Genomic DNA, 21,050 nt, shown 5'->3' with positions numbered 1-21,050 from the left:
AGAAAGGATTTATACCCACATTACTTCTAAAGGTCAGCAGGGGTGACTCATTTAGTTGCAAAAGAGCCTGACTGCGTAGAAGTCTAACAGAAAACACCTCACCTTTGCACTCGATCTGTGACCTCAGTAAACATTTTCCTGGTGAGTTTACGGTCTAGTCGCTAGTTTCAAGTCTCACTAAAATATGACATGATTTTCATCTATTTTAAAATTGTGGTTCCATGAGTGTGAAAAAAAGACAATAAAGGGCCATGCTTTAGGTCAGATTGTGATTGACATGTTACTATAATATGAACATGAAGTTTCAGAGTCAGATCGGCATCGTGCTCTTGATATATGGTTTCAAAAAGCTAAGATGGCGATGGCAAAAACGCTCAGATCGAGGCTTTAAAACCGGAACTTCACAAACCAAACTCTGACTACACAGTGGCTACATCCACCTTTAGTCTATGGCTCTTACTCAGACATATTGCTCCAGAGCGACTGACGAGAGACATCATTTAAACACACCACTGACATAGCATCTGTTCAATCAGTAATCCTTTTCCGGTTTGACACCTAAGACCTCACAGCAATGCTAGTTTGACAAATCACCCAAATTCCACAATGTTTATTTATTTATTTTTATGATTCTATTGTCAGACATATGCTCTTATATTTTTGTGTTTGCACACGTCTAAAATATGGTGTCTTATTGTTTCTTTTTATCATGGTCTGCTAATTTGGAGCTGTGCCAAAAAAAAAAAAAAAAAAAAAAAAAACGATTTTCACCAACTGTTTTTACTTTTGTAAATCTGTGATGTGACAGTAAAGCTGAATCTGAGATAAATCCTTCCAGAACTGTATCCCAATATTTGTTAGTAACTGTGTGTAAAGTGCTGCTTTCGTGGGTGGTGATATACAGCATACAGCAGTGTTGTGTTTACAGTGAGTGCCTGCAGCTGACAGGACAGATGTGAACTGCCTGATGTGGCCAAGTCAAAGACAGTCCCTCCATTCAGTAAGAGCCTAGGACACAGGCTGATCCATATGACCACCCTCCACACACAAACACACAGTAGTGCTTTCATCACTTCAGAGGACCCTGAATAGACTTGCATTCATTTAGCTTGACCTACCCATAATCTTAACCTAACCTTAAACCAAATTACCTTCAAATTTTATGATTTACCTCACAGGGACTTCCTTTCCAGCCCTAAAGGGCGGCAGGTCCACACAATGTGCCTGCCTAAACTGATTAATCTCCCAGCAACATGACACACGCATCCACACAGAGTCATGACTCCCGACTCCAGTTTTTTGAATAGTTCACATATGACAGCACCTCATAAACACGACTGAAACATGACAATATGTGGAGCTGACTATAAAACCTAAGGAATAAGCAAGTTATAATGTATCTACATAAATAGTCTTTATATCAAAGCTTGAAAGGACAGCCGTGTACTGAAAGCTACACTTTAAACTAAGGCAAATAGAAAAAAATGAAAAATATCAGATTTTTGACGCGTTTTCATCATATTTTATGCTAACATTACACTTGTGTTAACTTTTCTTGCTAATTCTTATTCGCTCCACACGGCTCTGATGTTTCATTCAGTCACGCTTGACTTCTTAATGCTGCTTTGCGCTATTTAATTCAGCTCTATATTCATTTTTGGATTATTTTCTTAATCTTCATTTTTAATTCATGTGTGTTTGTAAACGGGAACGCTAGCCGCTCATAGTGAGCCAGATGCGGGGAAACGGGGAGAGATGCTGCGTCTGACCCGTCCGCTAACTCCCGCTGTAAAACCGTTACTCTGGTCACAGGTCTCTGAACGACCTCTGACTCGTATGTAATCTTCCAGCGCACACCCACACACGGTGTTTAGGTCAGGCTACTTACGCCCTTGGTCTGGGGAAGCCCATGGACAACAGCACGTCCAGGCTGGAGCCGCATTTCATCGATCCCGCTCGGTTCTGCCGGAGCCGCCGAGGGAGGATTTTGCTGTAGAGGTCTTCTTTGGCAGCCATGATCAACCGGCGTCACTCAGTCCACTACGAGTTCAACACAGTCCGCTACACCTCCGGCTAGTCCATGAGCTTCAGCTGGGTCCGCATGAGTGGAGAGATAACGGCAACAACACGGTACAGAGAGCAGCGCTTTGCGGCCAGGCAGAGCCCTGCTACTCCGCCCACTGGAGGAAACAGCAAATTAAATCAGCTCACTGGCTTTGTACAGTACAGCTGTACGATACACCATCACACAACATACACACCAACACAACACAGCATACTGTACAGCTTATATGACTTGAAATGGTAGCTTTATTAGCAGCTGTGTTTTGAATATGGTGTTACTTATTAAAGACAAACATGCTATAAAAGTTACTTTTATTAAGGGTAAAAATACATTTACGTAAAAATATACTGAATTAAACACAATTACCATAATATCATATGCAGAAAAGAATTACATCATGTTTAAACTGCAGCTGCATAAATTTCACACAAGCCTACCACTCACTGCACTTTAACTCATATTATATGCAGGGGCGTTTCCTGGTATTTTTCAGCTCGGTGAGACTGAGGCAACAAAGGCCTGAAAAAGGTTTTGTATCAAATATCAGTTTTGCAGGGTAGTGAAAGAAAAAAACAACACACAAGAAAACAAAATAGCATCAAAATATCTAAAGTACTCAGAATCATATGCATTATATTAATGGATGATGACTGATTCATTAATGTGTATATCACTGTTTTGTCCTAGAGATGATTTCAATGATTTATACTGCTACATAGTTTATAATAAGACAGCATCTTATACTAGTAGGTTTATATTTGTATTTTTGCATTCTGAATATAGTGGAGCAGAATTAAGACTGTGCTTCAGTAAAGTACTTGAGTAAATGTACTTAATTAGCAGCAGTGGCAGGGCAACTGGGAGGGCTGATCATATATCAGGTGCCACCCATGGCCCTGCTCTGGACACACCCCTGCTTGTAAGGCATTAATCTGATATAAAATTTGAACCAGACCAATTCCAGGTCTGTTAAAATAGCTCGATTCCACATTCCTCCCCCTCACAATGTATTTCTACACAAAAATACTCTCTGCTCATTTAAGTGACGTAAGTAAGATCATCATTTATCTGCATACTATGTTTATTGTATGCTTTGAACACGTCAATTATTTATTATTATGATCATTTTCAATGGGTAATAATACCTACTGTTCCATACTGGGGAAAACTAACTTTGATGCATGAATATATTAGTTAAACAATAAAATTAAATAAAAAAAATAATAATTTCATTCCTGAGCTTGAAAAATGTATTTTACTGTGTGTCTAACACATTCTTAATTCAATGAAATGCTAAATTCTAATTTTGGTTTTTAACTATCTTAAATCTTTAATGGGAAATCTGAAGTTTCCTAAGATGATTCTTCCTTTGTTTTCTAGGATCAAAGTAATGCAACACTATATGGTCCATCTGGTAAAATGCTGAACAAGCTATCACTAAAGAGTGAAGATCCTGATTGTAACTGATTATTTCCTTCATGTAATTTCATGTAAGTCAATCAAGAGCTTAGTTCTCCACATAGTAGTGTTAAATCCTATCAGTCTTCCCGTTGAAATGACACCGGAGCTCTGTCAGACACGTGCAGGGTCACGCTGTGCCATGGCCGCGAGTTGGCCCTGAGTGAGCTGAGCGAGTCATGTGGAGATGCGTGAGGTTAGTGTTGACTGCCGACAGTGCCGGCAGATGGGTTATATGGTGAGATGACACAGAAGACGCAGCCTGCCTCCTGGAAAGCTTGCCTCATCTCCACCTAGTGGGGCAAATAGAGACTGCATCAGAGGGACAGAGCCTGGTTCCAGCCAGATACACAAATCCAACACATCCTGGCACCAAAGGTGACCCCAGAGAGGAGGTTATTGACTGATCCACTTCAACTCCTATCACAAAGGAAATAACTGAGCAAAGAAGATGGTGATTCTGTTAAATGTCTTGTCTTTTTTAACAGTATTTAATACCGGTTTATATAGCACAGCCATGCTCCTAGCCCTACAAGGTTTCTGCACATTTTTAATCATTCAAGACCTCAATATAGAAGCTAAGATCATACAGTGTCACTGCAGACATGATGCATTACATTTGGGATTTTCTAAACAAGCCATAACTGGTTGGGTGTACAACTACCCTACAGTGTAGCAATCCTTACAACACATTATTTAATGCCTTTTTTTTAAAATAACTATTATCAAATAACCTACTACAGAAATCAAGTCAGTTTTTCCAACCTAGTATTGTTATTAGTCATTTTATATTTATTCATATTGCTATTATATTTTATTTGTTCAAATCTAAAAAGGTTGAATATTTTAAGTCAAACTTACTGTGAATTGTCATATTTTATTGATTTGTAATACTACAGAATTATATTCATGTCTGTACAGGGCTGTGGCACTTAACAAGCACTTAAGGGTAGTCAGTGGTATTAAGGACAGAGTGGAGTTTAAATACATAGGATCAACCATCCAAAGCAATGGGCAGTGCACAAGAGAGGTGAAGAAGAGAGTGCAGGCAGAGTGGAGTGGGTGGAGAGGAGTGTCAGAGGTGATTTGTGACAGAAGGATAACAGCAAGAGTGAAAGGAAAGGTTTACAAGACGTAGTGAGACCTGCTATGACGTATGGCCCAAAGACAGCGGCACCACCAAAAAGACAAGAAGCAGAGCTGGAGGTGGCTGATGAAGAAGATGAGGAACAGCTCAGGTTGAAAGGTTTAGAGGCAAGACTGAGATGGTTTGGACATGTGCAGAGGAGGGATAGTAGATATACTGGATAAAGGTCATTAAATATGGTGCTGCTGGGTAGGAGGAAAAGAGGAAGACTACAGAGAAGATTCATGAATGTAATGAAGGAGGACATGCAGAGGGTATGTATGACAGAGGAGGATGCTAGGGATCGCTGTGGTGACCCCTAAAGGGAGCACCTGAAAGAAGAAGAAGGGCCGAGTGGAGCAGAACCCATGAACCCGGGGACTCTGATGCCTTTTTTTGTTGTTTACTGCATTTTTTTGTACAAAGGAAAATGGATTAATAACCACTCCTCTGCTGTTATGTATAAGAGAAGTATGTGTGGGTTTGGTAGATTAAAATAACACAAGTCAACTTAAGCCCTCTCCATATATAAAGCTGTTTGCTCACCACGCCATCGCTTTGTAGCTGACGGTTAGTTGCTAGAGGACATTCCAGGCTCCGGTTGCTTCTGTAATTCTATAATGTATTTACCACCCTGTGAATAATGTCAGTCGACATTATTCACTCTGACTTTAGTCAATCACTGTCCTCAAAATCTGGAAAAGCTTATCTTGGGACCTAAGCACTCCCAGTGGTTATTTCCCCTGTTGTTGCCTGAAGTCTCTGAACCATGTCTTGACTGTTCACCAAGTTGCTGTTGCTAGTTGTTTCCTATATGGACATCCCTTTATTTGGAAGTTGCAACCCACCTACATCTCATGCACACTAGTTGCTAATGGACCAGTAGATGACATGATAGCATTAATTTATGATGTTAGCACCTAGTGTGTTGGCCTGTGTAACTGCATCCAAAAATCTGCAAATTTTGTTCAAGGGCAAAATTTAGGAAAATTTAAAATGTTTTAAGCCCCCCCACCCAATTTTTTGACTTTTTAATGACCAGTGTGAACCCTGCACTATGACTACACTATACATACCTCAATTCCACTGACACTGGTGACCAGGACAGGTTAATATGTTTACCATAGAAAAAGATTAATGCCCAAAAGCTGGTATAGCTGGCCAGAAAAGATTGCCCACACCATGCTACACAGTTATCTACAACTGCGCCATGGTCATGATCTGCATCATGAAGCAGAGAGATGATCACTGAGTCGTCTGCATACTTAATTATGTATCTGTTCTGATAGAGGCTCTGACACTCATTTGTATAAAGAACAACTAAAAGTGGAGAAAGGACACAACCCTGAGGGGAGCCAGTGGAGGATAAAAGCAAATCTGATAAAATACTGTTAACTCGCCCTTTCTGCGGTCTATCCGTTAAAAAAAAAACATTAGCTATGAAACAAAACCAGAATCAAGGTTATATGTACTGATGAGACATCCTGCTAAATTATGGAGCTGAAAGCAATTAAAAGCAAATGAAAAGTCTATAAAAAAGCAAATGGGAAAAATTATGTATACCCTCCAGATGCTCCAAAACCTTGTGGAGCAAAGTATACATAGCATTATCCACACCCCTACCTGTTCTATAGGCAAATTGGAGGGGGTCTAATTTTGCCTGGGTGGCACAATAAATTTAATTCCTCACAAGTTTCTCAAAGCTTTTTATTACACGAGAAGTCAGACCTCAGACTGGCCAGGAGCTCAGTAAGGCTGTGATCCAGATCTGGGAGGAGATCCCTCAAGGTCACCATTCATTGTGTAATTGGGAGCATGCCCCGACACTTTCAGGCGTGCATACAAGCATGGGAGCCATACTGCTGCCGCAATGCAAAATGAACCAGCTTGCCGCATCATTTTTTTCATTTTGATTTTTGGGGTGTCTTTGAATTAAGTCCTCTGTAGGATGATTTTTATTTCCATCAAATGACATGGCATCCTTTCATTCCTAACACATTACCCAGTTCATATCCCATCCAAATCATTGAATTCAGGTGTTCCAGTCACTTCATGGCCACAGGTGTATCAAGCACCTAGGCATGCAGACTGCTTCTACAAACATTTTTGAAAGAATGAGTCGCTCTCTGTGCAACAAGTCCAGTCGTGAAATTTCCTCACTATTAAATATTCCACAATCAGCTGTTAGTGGTATTATAACAAAGTGGAAGTGATTGGGAACTCAGCCCCAGAGTGCTAGGCCATGTAAAATCACAGAGGGGGGTCAGCAGATGCTGAGGGGCATAGTGCACAGCGGTCGCCAACTTTCTGCAGAGCCGCTACAGACCTCCAACCTTCATGTGGCCTTCAGATTAGCTCAAGAACAGTGTGTAGAGACCTTCATGGAGTGGGTTCCAATGGCTGAGCAGCTGCATCCGTGCCTTTCATCACCAAGAGCAATGCAAAGCGTCAGATGCAGTGGTGTGAAGCAGGCCACCACTGGACTCCAGAGCAGTGGAGATGTGTTGAATCAGGCTCCTTTGAAAAACTCGCCCAAGAAATGTTACTGCCTTAATGTGTTTGATTCTTAATCAAAAACTTTTCAACTGAATTTCTAGTATCAAACAGCACATAAACCCTTCTATAATTTTTTCTTATTTATAACTTGCTTCAAATTTGGAGAACATGATACAGAGACACAAACCAGTTAGTTCTTTTCAGTGCACCTAAATACTAGTATGAGTGTAATGATGGCAAAACGGACTTCATCTAGGTTGGCATTTTCTAATTATCCTCTGGTAAAACGGTCTGTCTACATCATTTAGTAGAAAACAGAACTTAACAGTGTGTGTAAGGATTCAACAAACAAAACAATACATACACCCGGCACTGGATATCACTGATTGGTCCTGATTACATCCACAACAAGACTCACAGTTTTAGAAAAGTGCTCTGACTACAACTCGTTCTCTGATCACATCACAGAATTTATTAACTTAGGTTTATTCTTTACATCTAAACTTAGAGCAAATTTATTTTAAAGGCAAACTTTACCTTAAAGCAAATTTTTTTTGCTCTGGTCTGCAGTTCTATTTATCTTTCTAGATCATTTTGGTGTGAGTTGCCTCAGCACAGCAGCAGAGTTTCCAGTGGTAGACCGAGAATAAATAGTTCTGGATTTTTGATTTAGTTATCTCCCGTGGGGCACAAACTGATCCATTTTGTATCCAGCAAGTTGAGTAACCAAGACAACGGAATGTCAATCTGAATATGAAGCTCCAACCCAGAGTCATTATAGTTTGGTATTTTCCATTAGATCTTAATTTTCATTTAGTTTTACATTTTTGGTTTTAATTGAGTTTTGCTTTGGTTAGTTTCCCAAGTGGGTTACATTTAGGTCTGATTGTTTAATAATGCTGAGCTTAGTCTAGTTTTTATTAGTTTCAGTTTTGTTATTATTATAAGAGCAGTATTTGTCAGATTTAGGAGGTTCAGAACAGTACCCCTGACACACCGTCCCATAAACATCCAAGGCTCAATAAACACGCACCAATGATTTCTCCAATTCACTGTTAATACATCTGACCAAACAGATAAAGACTAAAACATCTTCTAAAATCATTTTTTGTTGTTATTTTTCATTTCAGTTAACTAGAAAGGTTTTTCAAACTTAGGCTTAGCTTTTAGTTTCCTACAATAACCTTGCTCCAAACAAATAAGCTCAGACATACACAGATGGGGAATATCAGCTATGACAGACAGATTCCACATAGCACACTCTTACCAGTTTTGCCTGGTCCAGACACAGGCCCACCACCGCCCCCCCACTGCCGGGTAACTTCACTGCTGAGCCAAACTGCAAGAACCAGTGGAGACTTTATGAATGCACAGAAACAATCCTGCAAGCACACACAGATGGAGGTGGAGAAAGGGGTGAAATGCTGTTAAAAAGAACATGCAGTAGAGCCTTTAAACACCCACCTGCCTTGCAAGCTGGACCATCCTGAGATTCCCAGGACCCAGACAGTCATCAGTGTAAATAGACCTGTGGGATAAAGAGTTAATATTAGCTGTGAGTATAGCGAGTCTATCAAAACATACTGTTTACCTGCGCAGCTCAAAGTTCTGGTCCATCAGCTGTGTCAGGCGGCTCCAGTCTTTGTCCTGGAGAGCTGTCCTGAGGAAAAAAGTGATGTAACACAAAACATCATCTTGAACACTCAGAAGCCTTCAAATGCCACAACAAAACCTAGGTAGAAACAATTAAAACAGCTAAATTTTAACAGGGATGGATGGAAACATCTACTGTCATTTACTGCATGAATTATGGATTTAACAAGCTCGTGAAACCAACCTGGCCTGATCAGTGAGCTCAGCAAATCTTTTCATGGCCTCAGTGACCAGCGGCTCCCCTGCAGAAAGACATAAAACATGGAAACAGCTCAATAAATGACCCAATGTGTGTCCATTTTTAAGCGAGCCTATTATGTTCATTTTCAAATGCATATTTCTTCGAAAGTAGTTTTGCATGATTCCCATGTATCTTAACCAGAGAACTTACAATATAATGATAAATTGTCAAATATAATGCTCTCTGGGCTTCAGGTTTCATAGGTGGTGCTAGTCAAAATGAATGGGGTCTAGGTAGCTGTAGCCCATACTGTGAATTTCATTTGTTTTCTTCTGGCCATTTTTAACATGTTATTGAAAACTGTTAATTCAGACCATAGATATAGTTCAACTTTTTTACAATTTTTATGAGCTTTCTGTGATGTGAGCAGCAGCTGAATATTTCTAGAAGAAGCTTACACATACTGACAGGTTTCTGCTGTGCTTTAACTGCTTTTAACATCACGTGATCATTGAGAATTGGGTGCCATAAAGGGAGTAAAGGGAGTGTGTGTTGTTTTGAATCTTTGCCTGTCTGATGAACTAAAGCTGAGGTATGATTTCATTTTGCACTCATTACTGTTACTGTTTTTTAAAACAATATGTGGACTTTTTTGTCTCGCTAATTAATTAACTGTTTACCTCCATTCACTTCTATTCAGTGGGATTAATAGGAAGTAGAATTGCTCTGCTTGATTGGCTTTGACGCAGCCCTTCAGTTCATCCAATATCTGAAACAAGTTCCCTTCCCCTTAATGCAACTTTCCTCTGATTAGCAGAGAGATTAAGCGGCAGGTATGTGAGGCTTCTATGTTCAAAATCAAACCTGTGCATCTGAGATGTCCATATTAGGGATGTCTCCTCTCTATGACATCATACAAGCCAAAAGTTTAAAAAAAAGAAGAAGTCTGAAGCAGTGTTTAGAGCAGTCTGAATGTATCAGGGCTTTTCCTGCCTGGTGAACCGATTAGCACTAAAAACAAAATAGGCCGAGTCTGGTGGGAATGTCACTAATTTTGATTGTGTACAATGGACTAATTAATTCTGAGCAGATGGTGGTGCTCAGAGCAGTACTTACACTGGTGAAATATAGCAAATAACTACAAAGTGGCAGTACAGCAGGAAACAGATCATCATTGGGATTCATTTATCTCCCTTCAAATGGGTAATGTTTGATTTGAAGGTATACCACTGAGCCAGCGCTGTCGGATGTTGCTGTGGATACGACCAGAGTCACTGGGGTCACTCAGGTAGGCCAGCCAGAATGGTGGAAGGTCACTCATGTCCATAGAAATGTAGGTTCCTGACCATGGAAAAAAAACAGATACTCATTAAGACAGGACTACACCCTACTGTGCAAAAAGATTTAAGTAGTTTTTGCATCATCATCATCATCATTATTCTGCTGCATTCTGACAAACCCAATCATACAATCAGAAGAACAATGAGTTCTGCCAGAGTCCTGATCTAAACATCACAGAGTCAGTAACAGAAGTCACTGAGCCACCCTAATTCCAAAGAATCCCAAAGGTTCTTGAAACAGCCTACCTGCCTCATACACTGAAGAACTACACACACAGAGAATGTATTATTTTTCCTCTATGTTGCTCTTTAACCGACTAAAACATTTATTTTGTAGAATATTAAATTTTGAACTTTATCATGCACCAACAGGGAGGTCAGTACCATAGCCCTGCTCTTCCATGAGCTCCCTGCTGAAATCCATGTACACTAAGCCTTCATAAACCTGCAAAAGACAACAGTAACTTCTGTTACTATAAGTTTAAGCTCTTATGAAACATTGACAGGTCTGAGCCCTGCTGATCATGATATGCACCTGTACAACTCTGTCCTGCAGGCCAGCAGTAATGAACAGCTCATCTGTCTCCACATTGAGGATGAAGTTGGCTCGGATTGGTTTAGGGAGATCCTACAGCATAAAAAGTGACTCAGTTGGACACACAGACATCCTCTGGCAAATTTAATGGCCTATTTTGCAGTTTTAAAGAAAAAGACTTGGATCTGACTGGGCACATATGCCACATGTCCTTACATTATCTGTGATGTTGTAGAATTTCATAAGACATTTCAGGGTAGCTGAGACGATGGCACTGTGAAAAGAGAAAATCACAAACAAGTAAAATATTGCATTCAAAATGTACAAAATTATCTTTCAGTTAGGATATGCAGTTGCAAAATCAAGCAAAACTATTCACCTGCTTCCAGCAAGGCCCTTCATGGAAACAGAGATACATGAATTCATTATTAGAGTGAGTTACGTGCAAGAAGGCCATATTCATATTAATGTGCATGTCGAGTTGTTAACTTTTTACACTTAGACTGAAGTGATCCTCACCACTTGCCGAGGAATGTTGGTGTCATACTTCAGGGTGAAGTTCTGCTTTGTCAACGCAATACTGCACAGGAGAATGCAGAGCACATGACGAATGAGCATTAGCTTTGGAAATCAGTGTGGCTGATCCAGAACCTAAAAACATGAATGAAAAAACCTAAAAGGCTTCTGGTGTAATTGTCTTCTACTGTAAGCTTTTTCCTTCATGTATTGTTAAAGTGTCTGAAAAGGGCAACACAGACTAATTGCCAACTATCATATGTAGAAAAATGGTGTCTTGAGTGGATATGGTTGGCTGATTCAGCCAAATATACATTATATAGACAAAAGTCCTGGGCTGCCTACACATTACACCTAAAGGAGCTTCACAGCCATGAAGCTCCTGGTACGCAGTTTTGTGCCGATATTAATTATGGAATTTATTGAGTCAGCAAAGGGTAGACAACTTTTACCCACTTATGCACCTCAGGGGTCAGTGACCCCGTTCTGTAGCTTTAAATGGTCTGCCATTTGTGGCAGAGTTGCTGCGGTTCCTAAAGGCTTCCACTTTGCAATAACACCACTTACAGTTGATTGTTTGATATCTAGGTGGGAAGAAATTTTACAAAGTTGCAACAGCAGGATCCTATTAGACCACACTCGAATATAGTGAGCTCTTTAAAACGACCCATTCTTTCACAAGTGCTTGTAAAGGAAGACTGAATGGGTAGGTGTTTGATTACTGTTTTCAGTCCCTGCAGCAACAGGACTGAAAACACCTGAATTCAAAGATTAAGAAGAATGGCCCCATCCATCTGTCCTTATAGTGTAGCTAAGACACAAATAACAGACTAACCACATCTTGTTTGCTAACATTATTATAAGCAAAAATCATCCCTGAGCAGGAATATGAGCTGGCTAACATGGTCCATTATGCTAGCTAATATATAATGTCAAACAGTATTGCAGTGTCAAACATATTTTAGCCATCATAAATCCTGTACAGGCACAAAGCAAATAAGTATAACTAACGTGCTTTCTACATTAATAAAAAATCATCAGGACATAAAGACAGTGCATTAAAGCTCATCTCTGATTTCCTTTGCTAGAAACAGTGTAGATTTACAGCAGCAATGAGACCAATCTCACCCTTGTTTGGAGCAGAACTGATAAAACTTCTTACATGTAGCCTGCAGCAGTCGGAGACCTCCCAGGTACCTGCAATAAATAATAAAGACAAAGATTTCAAAATCCTCAATATGACCACCTCTGTCCTGTGTTTGAGCTCATTAAGCATGCTGCATACACACCCTTCCTTCCTGCTGATACAGAACAGATCTTGCAGGCTCCCAAACTCTGTGGGGTCATTGAGTGGATGAGGGACTAAAACCTACAAAAGTCATGTGACTTTAGCACAGGATGCTCTTGGACAGAGATGTTTTAGTTTGCAAGAACGTGCACATGTTTTAATTACCAAAGTCTGGCTCTCCACCAGAGTAACCTCGGCCCAGAAGTTAGAGATGGTCATGGCAATGGTTTTTCCATTGAAGCCATCTGAAGGATTCCCCATTAGTCCCACCCTGTGAGTCATCAGATATTTGGAAATGGTTTTAGATATAAATGTGAAAGTTACTGTGTGTCTGTTTTCTTACCTGGCATATGACCGGCATGTGATAGGTTTAGCAGAGCTGCCTTGCTGCTTTGTGGAGTAGTGGGTGAGCCACTTGGTGTAGTCTGACAGTCCCTAAAATGTTGAGAGAGAACAGGCATTACACTGAAATGTAACTAGACAAAGACAACAAAATTACTTTACATACAAATCAGGTGTAAAAGCAAAACTGCTGTAACTGCTTTGCAAATATGCAAGTGTGCAGAATGACCTATAGCCCCAAATATTAGTTGTAGTACTGCAATGTAAATACAATGTTCACAGCTTTGTACTGCTTTTGCCTTACTGAACAGTGCAGACTTGTTTAAAGGGAACCTATTCTGGTCACTTGTAGTTCCACATCTTTTCTTGGACTCCAGAATAGTTCTGCATTCATGGTTTAAACTAATTCATATTTATCTTGTACTGGCACTATGCTGAGTGTTCCCTCAGGTCATCCTCAGTCTGAAACAAGCCATTTTGGCTCCTTTCCCCCCATTAATATTTTGGGATGCAGAGGAATTCATGTTTGACTCAATGACTACAAGGTACCCAGGTCCTGTGGGTGCAAAACAAGTGCAAATCATCACCTATCACCACCGTGCCTGGCAGTTGGGATGAAGTGTTTGTGCTGATGTGCTGCATTTGGTTTTCACCAAACCCAGCTGTGCATTATCTCCACTTTGGCCTCGTGTGTCCAAAGGAGTCTTATGGTTTGTTCTGATGCAACTTTGCAAAGCTACGTTAGGCTGCCAAGTTCTTCTTAGAGAGAAGAGACTTCCAAGTAAGTCAAACTTGTTGAGTCTGAACTTTAACATTCGACATGCTAACTGAGGCTTGCAGAATCTGAGATGTAGCTCTTGGATTTCTCTGAGCACTGCACGGTCTGACCTCGAGGTGAATGTGTTGGGACATCCACTCCTGGGAAGATTGTGGCATCGTGTTAATGCACAGCTAAATGCAAACTGCCAAGACGTCTGCTTTTATACATGTGGTCTCACTTGCTAATGACCAGTTAATCAAGTGGATTTGATTAGCAGCAGCTAGTTGCTACTTTCCCTCTGAATCCCTATGGAAGCAGCAAGGCTGTACTCAGTTCTTCTGCATAAAGTCCTGAGAAAACAGCTGCCATATTACTCAGTGGAAGTCAAGCTTTCTAACGCATGGATGTCTACTGAGGCTGAGGTCTGTATACTATGAAAATCAAATTTTCCATGTAGAATTTAACCAAGTTTCAGTAGTTTGGTTTGTTGCAAATTTTTAGATCTGCTTTAATTATACCAGATACGAAGTTAAATTAAAATCGCAGGTTTTCACACACAAATCCTTATCTTATGTTGAACTGTTGTAGTTATAATGTTGAAAATGAATACTATAATTGTACAGCTGCTTTTTTGGGACATTCCGTAGTTACAAAAAAAAAAAAAAGTGACTGTAACACGTAAAGACTGCTCCACTCCATGTGAACAGATATGCATACTTTTATAGCTCCAATTCAGGCACAGGTAACTAATACTGTGTGTCATAGCAGTGCCATCATGAAACAGACCTCACATTCAGAGAAGTACATTAATTTAGGTAGTTACTAAACACAAACACAAAAACATCAATTTAAGCATCTCTTTCAAACATAATTTTATTTAAAATATTCATCTCTTCCCACAACACAGCAGCTTTCAAAGTTGCATTATTAAGTATTATTTTTTCCTGCTGGTTGCAAATACTGCAATACAGCCTGATTTGCTGACAAACCCAAGTATGAAATAAATGAAGCATTCATCTCTAGCTTTGTTTATTTTAATCTATGCAGAGAGCACCACTGAGCTGCGATAAGGATACAAACCACTTGTCCGATGAGCTGGAAGCCAGTAGGAAGCTTCATACCAAACACATCACATTGCTTCTCATTGATGAGCCATTCCTGAAGAGAAAAGAGACATTATCATTTTATTAGTTTGATATGATGTTGTATGGATTTGGTAGGATTACATATAATAATGTGACAATAATGGTAATAATTTTTCTGAGTTAACAGCAAGTTAAAACTCATTCCTGTGTGTTGCTGCCTGCATGAAATGAAGCACACAAGCTGCTTTAGCTTTACGAACCCAGAACTGTCCGAAGGTCCTGTCTGTGGTTTGAGGCTGCTGGCTGAGGAAGTCAGACATGTAGGACAGCGTGTCTCTCTGGATGCAGTAAAACACCACGCTGGCCAGCCGGGATGCTGTCAGCCCTTCCTGTGGTTTCTCCAAGAAGCGAGTTACCCTGATTCAGAGAAGTAAACCAGATGAAATCCAAATATGCAACATACACTCACTGGCCACTTTTTTAGGTGCACCCGCTCAACTACTCGTTAACAGCATCAGCCAATCACATGGCAGCAACTCAGTGCATTTAGGCATATAGACATGGTCAAGGAGACCCGATGAAGTTCAAAACAAGCATCAGAATAAGAATGACCCGGAAAAGAGAAAATATCCTGTGAGTGGCGGTTCTCTGGGCAAAAATGCCTTGTTAATGTCAGAGGTCAGAGGAGCCTGAACATTTTCCTTCAAGCTGATAGGAAGGCAACAATAACTCAAATAACTACTTGTTATAAACTGAAGTTTGCAGAACGTCAAACCGTGAGGCAGATGAGCTACAGCAGCTGAAGACCACACCAGGCGCCACTCCAGTCAGCTGAGAGCAGGAAACTGACATTACATTTCACACAGCCTCACCAAAATCAGACAACAGAACACAGTAAACACAGTAAAAATGTTGTCTGTTCCCATGAGTCTCAGTTTCTAATACAACATTCAGGTGGTCCGATCAGAATTTGGCACAAAAAGCATGGAAGCATGGAGCCATCCTGCCTTGTATCAGTGGTTCAGGCTGCTGGTGCTGTAATGGTGTGGGGGATAGTTTCTTAGCACACTTTTGGCCCCTTAGCACCATCTGAGCATGGTCTAAATGCCACAGCCTACTTGAGTACTGTTGCCGACCATGTCCATTCCTTTATGAGCCAATCTCAAATCATCTCAAACTGGTTGCTTGAACTCAAGTGGCACTCAAATGGCCTCCACAGTCACCAGATCTCAATCCAACAGAGCACCTTTGGGATGTGGTGGAACAGGAGATTCACACCCTGGATGAGTAACCAACATATGTGCAGCAACTGTGTGATTCTGTCATGTAAATATGGACCAAAATCTGTGAGGAATGTTTCTAGGACCTTGTCGTACGTCGGTTGGGTACAGTTCCACGTACCTGTGGGCATCAGGACAGACCTCTACGATGCCTCTGGAGCTACTTTTCTCCCCTTCTTCCAGCTCGTAGTATATGATCAGCTCTCCAGGCTGTAGCAAAGACACAGGACACTGACAAGTTTGCCAACTTAGGACTATGTAACTCTTTGTGTAATTCATTCTTTTCTTTTAGCAAACTCACAATTTGTGATGGTTTTTCTATGCTTAAGGGTGCCATCTAGCTGTCACAAATTGTGACAAATAATATTTGTTTGTATAAAAATAATAGTTATGTTGTAGTTTTTAGTTACAAACCATTAGTTACAAACCATTAAACCAAACACAGTAATTAGAGCCCTAATCAGGCTTTTTAAGATCAACACCAGTATTTGGTGATTAACAAATCTGATGTCTTTTTTATTTCTTTCATACGCATAAAACATGTTTGTTATATGTAGTTTTTTATGAGTCCTTATTAAGATAATATTACAATGCAGTTTAAAAATAATCTTGTTTTATTGCCACAATAAGTTGTGTGTTACTCGTTGATGCTCTGCTGGTTGTTGTTTCCAAACACAATGCCAAGAGGGAAGTTGTAGAGTGCCCTCTGGTGGACAAACTATGCAACATCAACACTCAGACTTAAGGATGGCTTAAGGATGTTTCTCCTGCCTCGTTTACTTTTGTAAATGTCATTTATTGGTCATTATAAATGCTGATAACAACAGATTGGTCAATAGCCAATATCAGCCTCTAGGGCTCCAAGAGTGATACTGAACTGTGTCTGATTGGCTTACTGTCAAGTAACGTCAAGATTATACGCTCCTGTGGCCACGGCTGGTCAAAATAAATGACTTCTCACAACTTCAAAAAGTAGATGAAGGCTCTAAAAGTCTTTACAGTCAGAACCGCTGAAAAACTGAAAACACCTCAACTGCTAAACAGCGGATTGATGCAATAACATCACTTACAATAACTACAAACACGTAGCTGTCATTGTGCCGACTCACTGTTTACACCTCCATACAAGACAGCACAATTATGAAATCAGTCTTACACTGGGAAATTCTTTTAAAAAAAAAAACAGAAGCAAACATATTTTTTTCATGTTTATTATCTCTACTATCCACTGAAAAAGCAATACGACTTTAACACTGCGCCCTTTGTTTCAGAGAAGGAAAAAAATGTATTTAATAAAAATAACTGACAGCTCTTCATCCCTCGATTTTTGAACATCGACTGGCACTCCACTAACAGGTAGAATCCCTGTGACTGTCTTTTATATACAGTTTGTGATTAAACTGTCACCGGAAAAATCTCACCTTTGATCTGAAGAAGCGGATAACCTGGTCAACATCAAAGTTTTGGTCTGCACACAGCATGTCTCCAGCAATCTGCTCACACGGAGAAGAAATGCTGTCTGTACAACAGGTGGTAGAAGTATTATTAAATACATTAACCAAAGACTGGTTGCTCATACCACCATGATGTCGTCCTGCAGCTTACGGCTGCGTATGACTAATTCCAGGTCAGCCACGGCCCCAAGACGGTCCTCCAGCGTAGTGCTGCCATCATTTACAACATTTTCAACTGGGAAGTCGTTCGCTGTGGCCCAGCGCTCATAGTGCTTATACCTGCTCGGTTTCAGAGAACGGGATCAGAAGGAAAAGCAAAGCAGCATTATTCCAAATATTAAAAACACCAAATGCTCCATGCGATGACTACAACTCACTTGTCAGCATTAGTAACCAGATAGACTTCTGTGAACAGCTGTCGCCTGGAGGGAAATCAGAGACACCACTGATGACGCCCAGTATTAGAAAGACACAAAAGACGTTCAGAAATTGTTCATGTGTGGCTCACGCTCACGCACATGTTGACAGTTTCCCACCAGAAGTCAAGGATCTTCTTTCCTCCAATGCCGGGAAGCATGGCCTTTGGTACCCCATTAAGGTGGCTGTATAGGCCTGTTTCATCATTCTAGCAGCAAAAGAATCAATTTACTACACACAAGCCACTAACACAACACACCCATTCAGTCTGGAAAATAGCTCGATATTTAGCTTCAGGCCTAAATATCCAAGTCAGGTGATAAAATCTCTGTGGCTTAAATGAATATTCAGAGTTTGTGTAACGGATCAGACTTTAATATATAAGGTTGTATAAGCGCTTTGAGTGCTCATACTGAGTAGAAAAGCGCTATATAAGAACTAGTCCATTTACCATTTAATTTACTTCAGTGCCGTTCAGCAAATGCTATCATCAGACTTTTGTGTTAAAACATGTAGAATATTAAGATTTGGGTTAGAGGCACAGGACTGCACAGTACATGAACGTTTTCTATGCCAATTTTGTATGTTTTATTTATTTTATAGGAAATATTCTTATTTCCAGGGAGCCCCCCTCAACCCACTGAAAGAATCACGGAAACGCCCACATGCAGATGTGGACGGACAGCATGATTCATCTTTGTGGTGGCTGAACTAGTGAGGTGAGCTGGCTCCGTTAGGCTTTCATGGTAAAGAAGATAATATATTTAAATGCTTGACGCTTCCTGCTATTAGTTTGCCATCAATAGGCAAACGCGTAAATGAATCAACGGCATTCGCTTTAGAAAAACTCAACTTTTAAGAAACCCCTACAATACGGTCATAATGCCCCGCTGGAGGTGGTGCAGACCTGCGTGGCTCAATGACAAGTAAGTAAAATTTCAAAAACTACATGATGGTTTTGAGGTCGTATGGAAGCCGGACTTTCCTGCACATCGTTCTGATTTTGTAAATAGGCTAAGAGACCATCTAGCATCGACAAACGCCGCCAAAAGCTACAGCAGCGATAAAGTGTGGGATTATTTAAGGGAGTTCGGCACGCAGCGACAGCTTTCCAACTAAACTGAACTTTGCACTGTTGCTGCGCTGCAAAATTCAACCGGCTCACCTTAATCTGCGCCTCTAAAACGGTGCCGTGACCGGCTACCAACAGGATACAGATCATTGATGGAGTCTGGTTTGTTCTTGTATTCCTCTGAGATCTGTAAGAACAGTTTGTAGCAGGTACGAAATGTCTACGTTCCTGATCTGCAGGAGGTTAAAAAAAAAAATCTCCGAGCGTCAACAATCACTTCCGGAATGGGCCTTCAAAATAAAAGATTTCCAAAGGAAAATGAAATTTAGGAAAAGTCAGTTCTACATCTTTTAACCAATTTACCAACTTTAATAATCACAACTGAGAGTGGCTCGTAACATGTAGCATAATAATTTGATTTTTTTTATTATAAAGACATACATAGGCTACCTACAATGCAATGCTTCCCCTCTTTATTTAGTTAGTTACATTGTTGCAATGTAATAAATGTCCCCAGTGAGGCTTTATGAAACAGTAAAAATACAAAGCAGAGTCAGACTCTTAAACTGGATGACAAACTTAGAGCATCAACTGGTCAAAGTCATATAGATAAACTGTCAACATATGAACGAGTGCATTTGATACACAGACACAGAGAGGAAAAGAAATGTGAGAGCTTACTGTACTGGAGGCTAATGATAATGAACAATCATAATGTTTGTGCAGGAAGGCATTAAATGAGGGCTTTGCTAAACCAATATAATGATTGTACTGTAGATATGAGGCAAAAGGATTTAAATGCTGTACAAAGCATTGAAAAAAACATTTAATGATGTCATTTAGCAAAGAAGTTGGATTTGAATATTAATGACAATATTCAATTATTTCCTGTTTCATGCACACTTGAGCTTGAATTAAGTATCTCCAACGCATTTCAAGTACTCTTTTGGCCCACACATGGTTGTCTTCACACAGCTGATAACTACAAGTTTCTCACTGGGGGTCCGTGCTGGATGATCCCACAATGCCGTGCTGTCGCAAAAGGTTCCTCAGGATCTGATTCTTGGACTTCCAGTCTTCCACCTGACACAGAACAGCACAGAAAACACAGTAGAAACACACAATAGAAACGAATGAATAAACTGTTTACTTTTGACTTCGCATCAGGAGTAAAACATGATGACAACATAAACTGTTACATGTTTACAGTGTATATAGATAAATGAAGCCTGCTAAATGACAGGTTACACCTGAAACTAATCAATCCTGAAAAAATTTAGCAGGAATTAGTATGCCCCGACATTCTGTGGGAGACACAGTATGGCAGTTTTATTAATTTATGTATTATATAATTATAATGGGAGCAGTCCAAGTTCAAACTTAAATTATAATACAAAGCAAGCAAGGAATGCAGCACCTGGTTACAAAGTTTCTAAAAGGTCAATATTAAAAAGTGGCAAAATTATGGACACTTTACAGCTTTAGCGTTGAAAACAGAGTGTAAAACAGAGGCTAACATACCTCCTGTCTAAGTAGCTGGTTGTCAACCCTTAGACGATCCAGAACACCGACATCTTCCCCCAGCTTCAGGTTGCTCTGTCTGAGTTCCTTTATGTACTCGCAAGCTTTGGACAAGATCCCCCCTTTACTCTGAAACAACAAAATCAACTTCTATTCAATTATTTCTACCATAACAATGTTTCTCCATCTTCCCCAAAACATCGAAAGGTTGAAGCTTTCGGGAACAAACAGCCTGCGGGGTTATGGTTAACACTCGCTGGGCACAGGTGCCTGAACACTCACCTGTCCTGTCTTGGTGTAGTCAACATTACAGTCTGGAATGGCCTTTGAAAGCTGCACAATCCAGTTGTTGATCTTGTCTCTGCGCCGCCGTTCAACTGTTGGCGTAACATTTTAATTTGACACTTATATAAACATTCACAATAACCAGATAAAGTTCCCACTGGACGAATGTACTCACC

At 40.2% G+C, this 21,050-nt stretch overlaps 3 protein-coding genes across 3 annotated transcripts in view; all 3 read right to left on the bottom strand.

Annotated features, from left to right (window-relative positions):
- Positions 1-2,222, bottom strand: part of ubash3bb (ubiquitin associated and SH3 domain containing Bb) — a 62,265-nt gene extending 60,043 nt beyond the window's left edge. Inside the window, exon 1 of the mRNA XM_030745248.1 lies at positions 1,889-2,222. Within this exon, the coding sequence (XP_030601108.1) occupies positions 1,889-2,016 (128 nt within the window). The 5' untranslated portion in view covers positions 2,017-2,222. The remainder of the gene's footprint in view (positions 1-1,888) is intronic.
- A 77-nt stretch (positions 2,223-2,299) lies between these two features.
- Positions 2,300-19,337, bottom strand: gkup (glucuronokinase with putative uridyl pyrophosphorylase). The gene is made up of 23 exons (XM_030744174.1): positions 19,162-19,337; positions 18,098-18,204; positions 17,957-18,001; positions 17,705-17,858; positions 17,547-17,618; positions 16,247-16,335; positions 15,106-15,262; positions 14,841-14,918; positions 13,002-13,093; positions 12,824-12,929; positions 12,660-12,739; positions 12,499-12,567; positions 11,374-11,434; positions 11,234-11,250; positions 11,071-11,128; positions 10,855-10,947; positions 10,704-10,764; positions 10,207-10,320; positions 8,983-9,040; positions 8,737-8,805; positions 8,610-8,673; positions 8,413-8,484; positions 2,300-3,816 (listed from the first exon to the last, which is right to left on the bottom strand). Exons 1-23 carry the CDS (start codon positions 19,216-19,218, stop codon positions 3,721-3,723), a joined length of 1,869 nt encoding a protein of 622 aa, XP_030600034.1. The 5' UTR covers positions 19,219-19,337; the 3' UTR covers positions 2,300-3,720.
- A 175-nt stretch (positions 19,338-19,512) lies between these two features.
- The window catches only part of usf1 (upstream transcription factor 1), a 10,430-nt gene continuing 8,892 nt past the window's right edge, over positions 19,513-21,050 (bottom strand). The window contains exons 8-11 of the mRNA XM_030744175.1: position 21,050; positions 20,872-20,966; positions 20,590-20,718; positions 19,513-20,151 (exon numbers count right to left, since the gene is read on the bottom strand). The exon at position 21,050 is cut by the window's right edge and continues 58 nt beyond it. Coding sequence (XP_030600035.1) covers positions 20,062-20,151; positions 20,590-20,718; positions 20,872-20,966; position 21,050 — 315 coding nt within the window. The 3' untranslated portion in view covers positions 19,513-20,061. The remainder of the gene's footprint in view (positions 20,152-20,589; positions 20,719-20,871; positions 20,967-21,049) is intronic.

Source organism: Archocentrus centrarchus, chromosome 13 (genome assembly GCF_007364275.1).
Source record: "Archocentrus centrarchus isolate MPI-CPG fArcCen1 chromosome 13, fArcCen1, whole genome shotgun sequence".
In the NCBI taxonomy this organism is placed as follows: Eukaryota; Metazoa; Chordata; class Actinopteri; order Cichliformes; family Cichlidae; genus Archocentrus; species Archocentrus centrarchus.
This window is presented reverse-complemented; position numbering and strand designations above follow the sequence as displayed.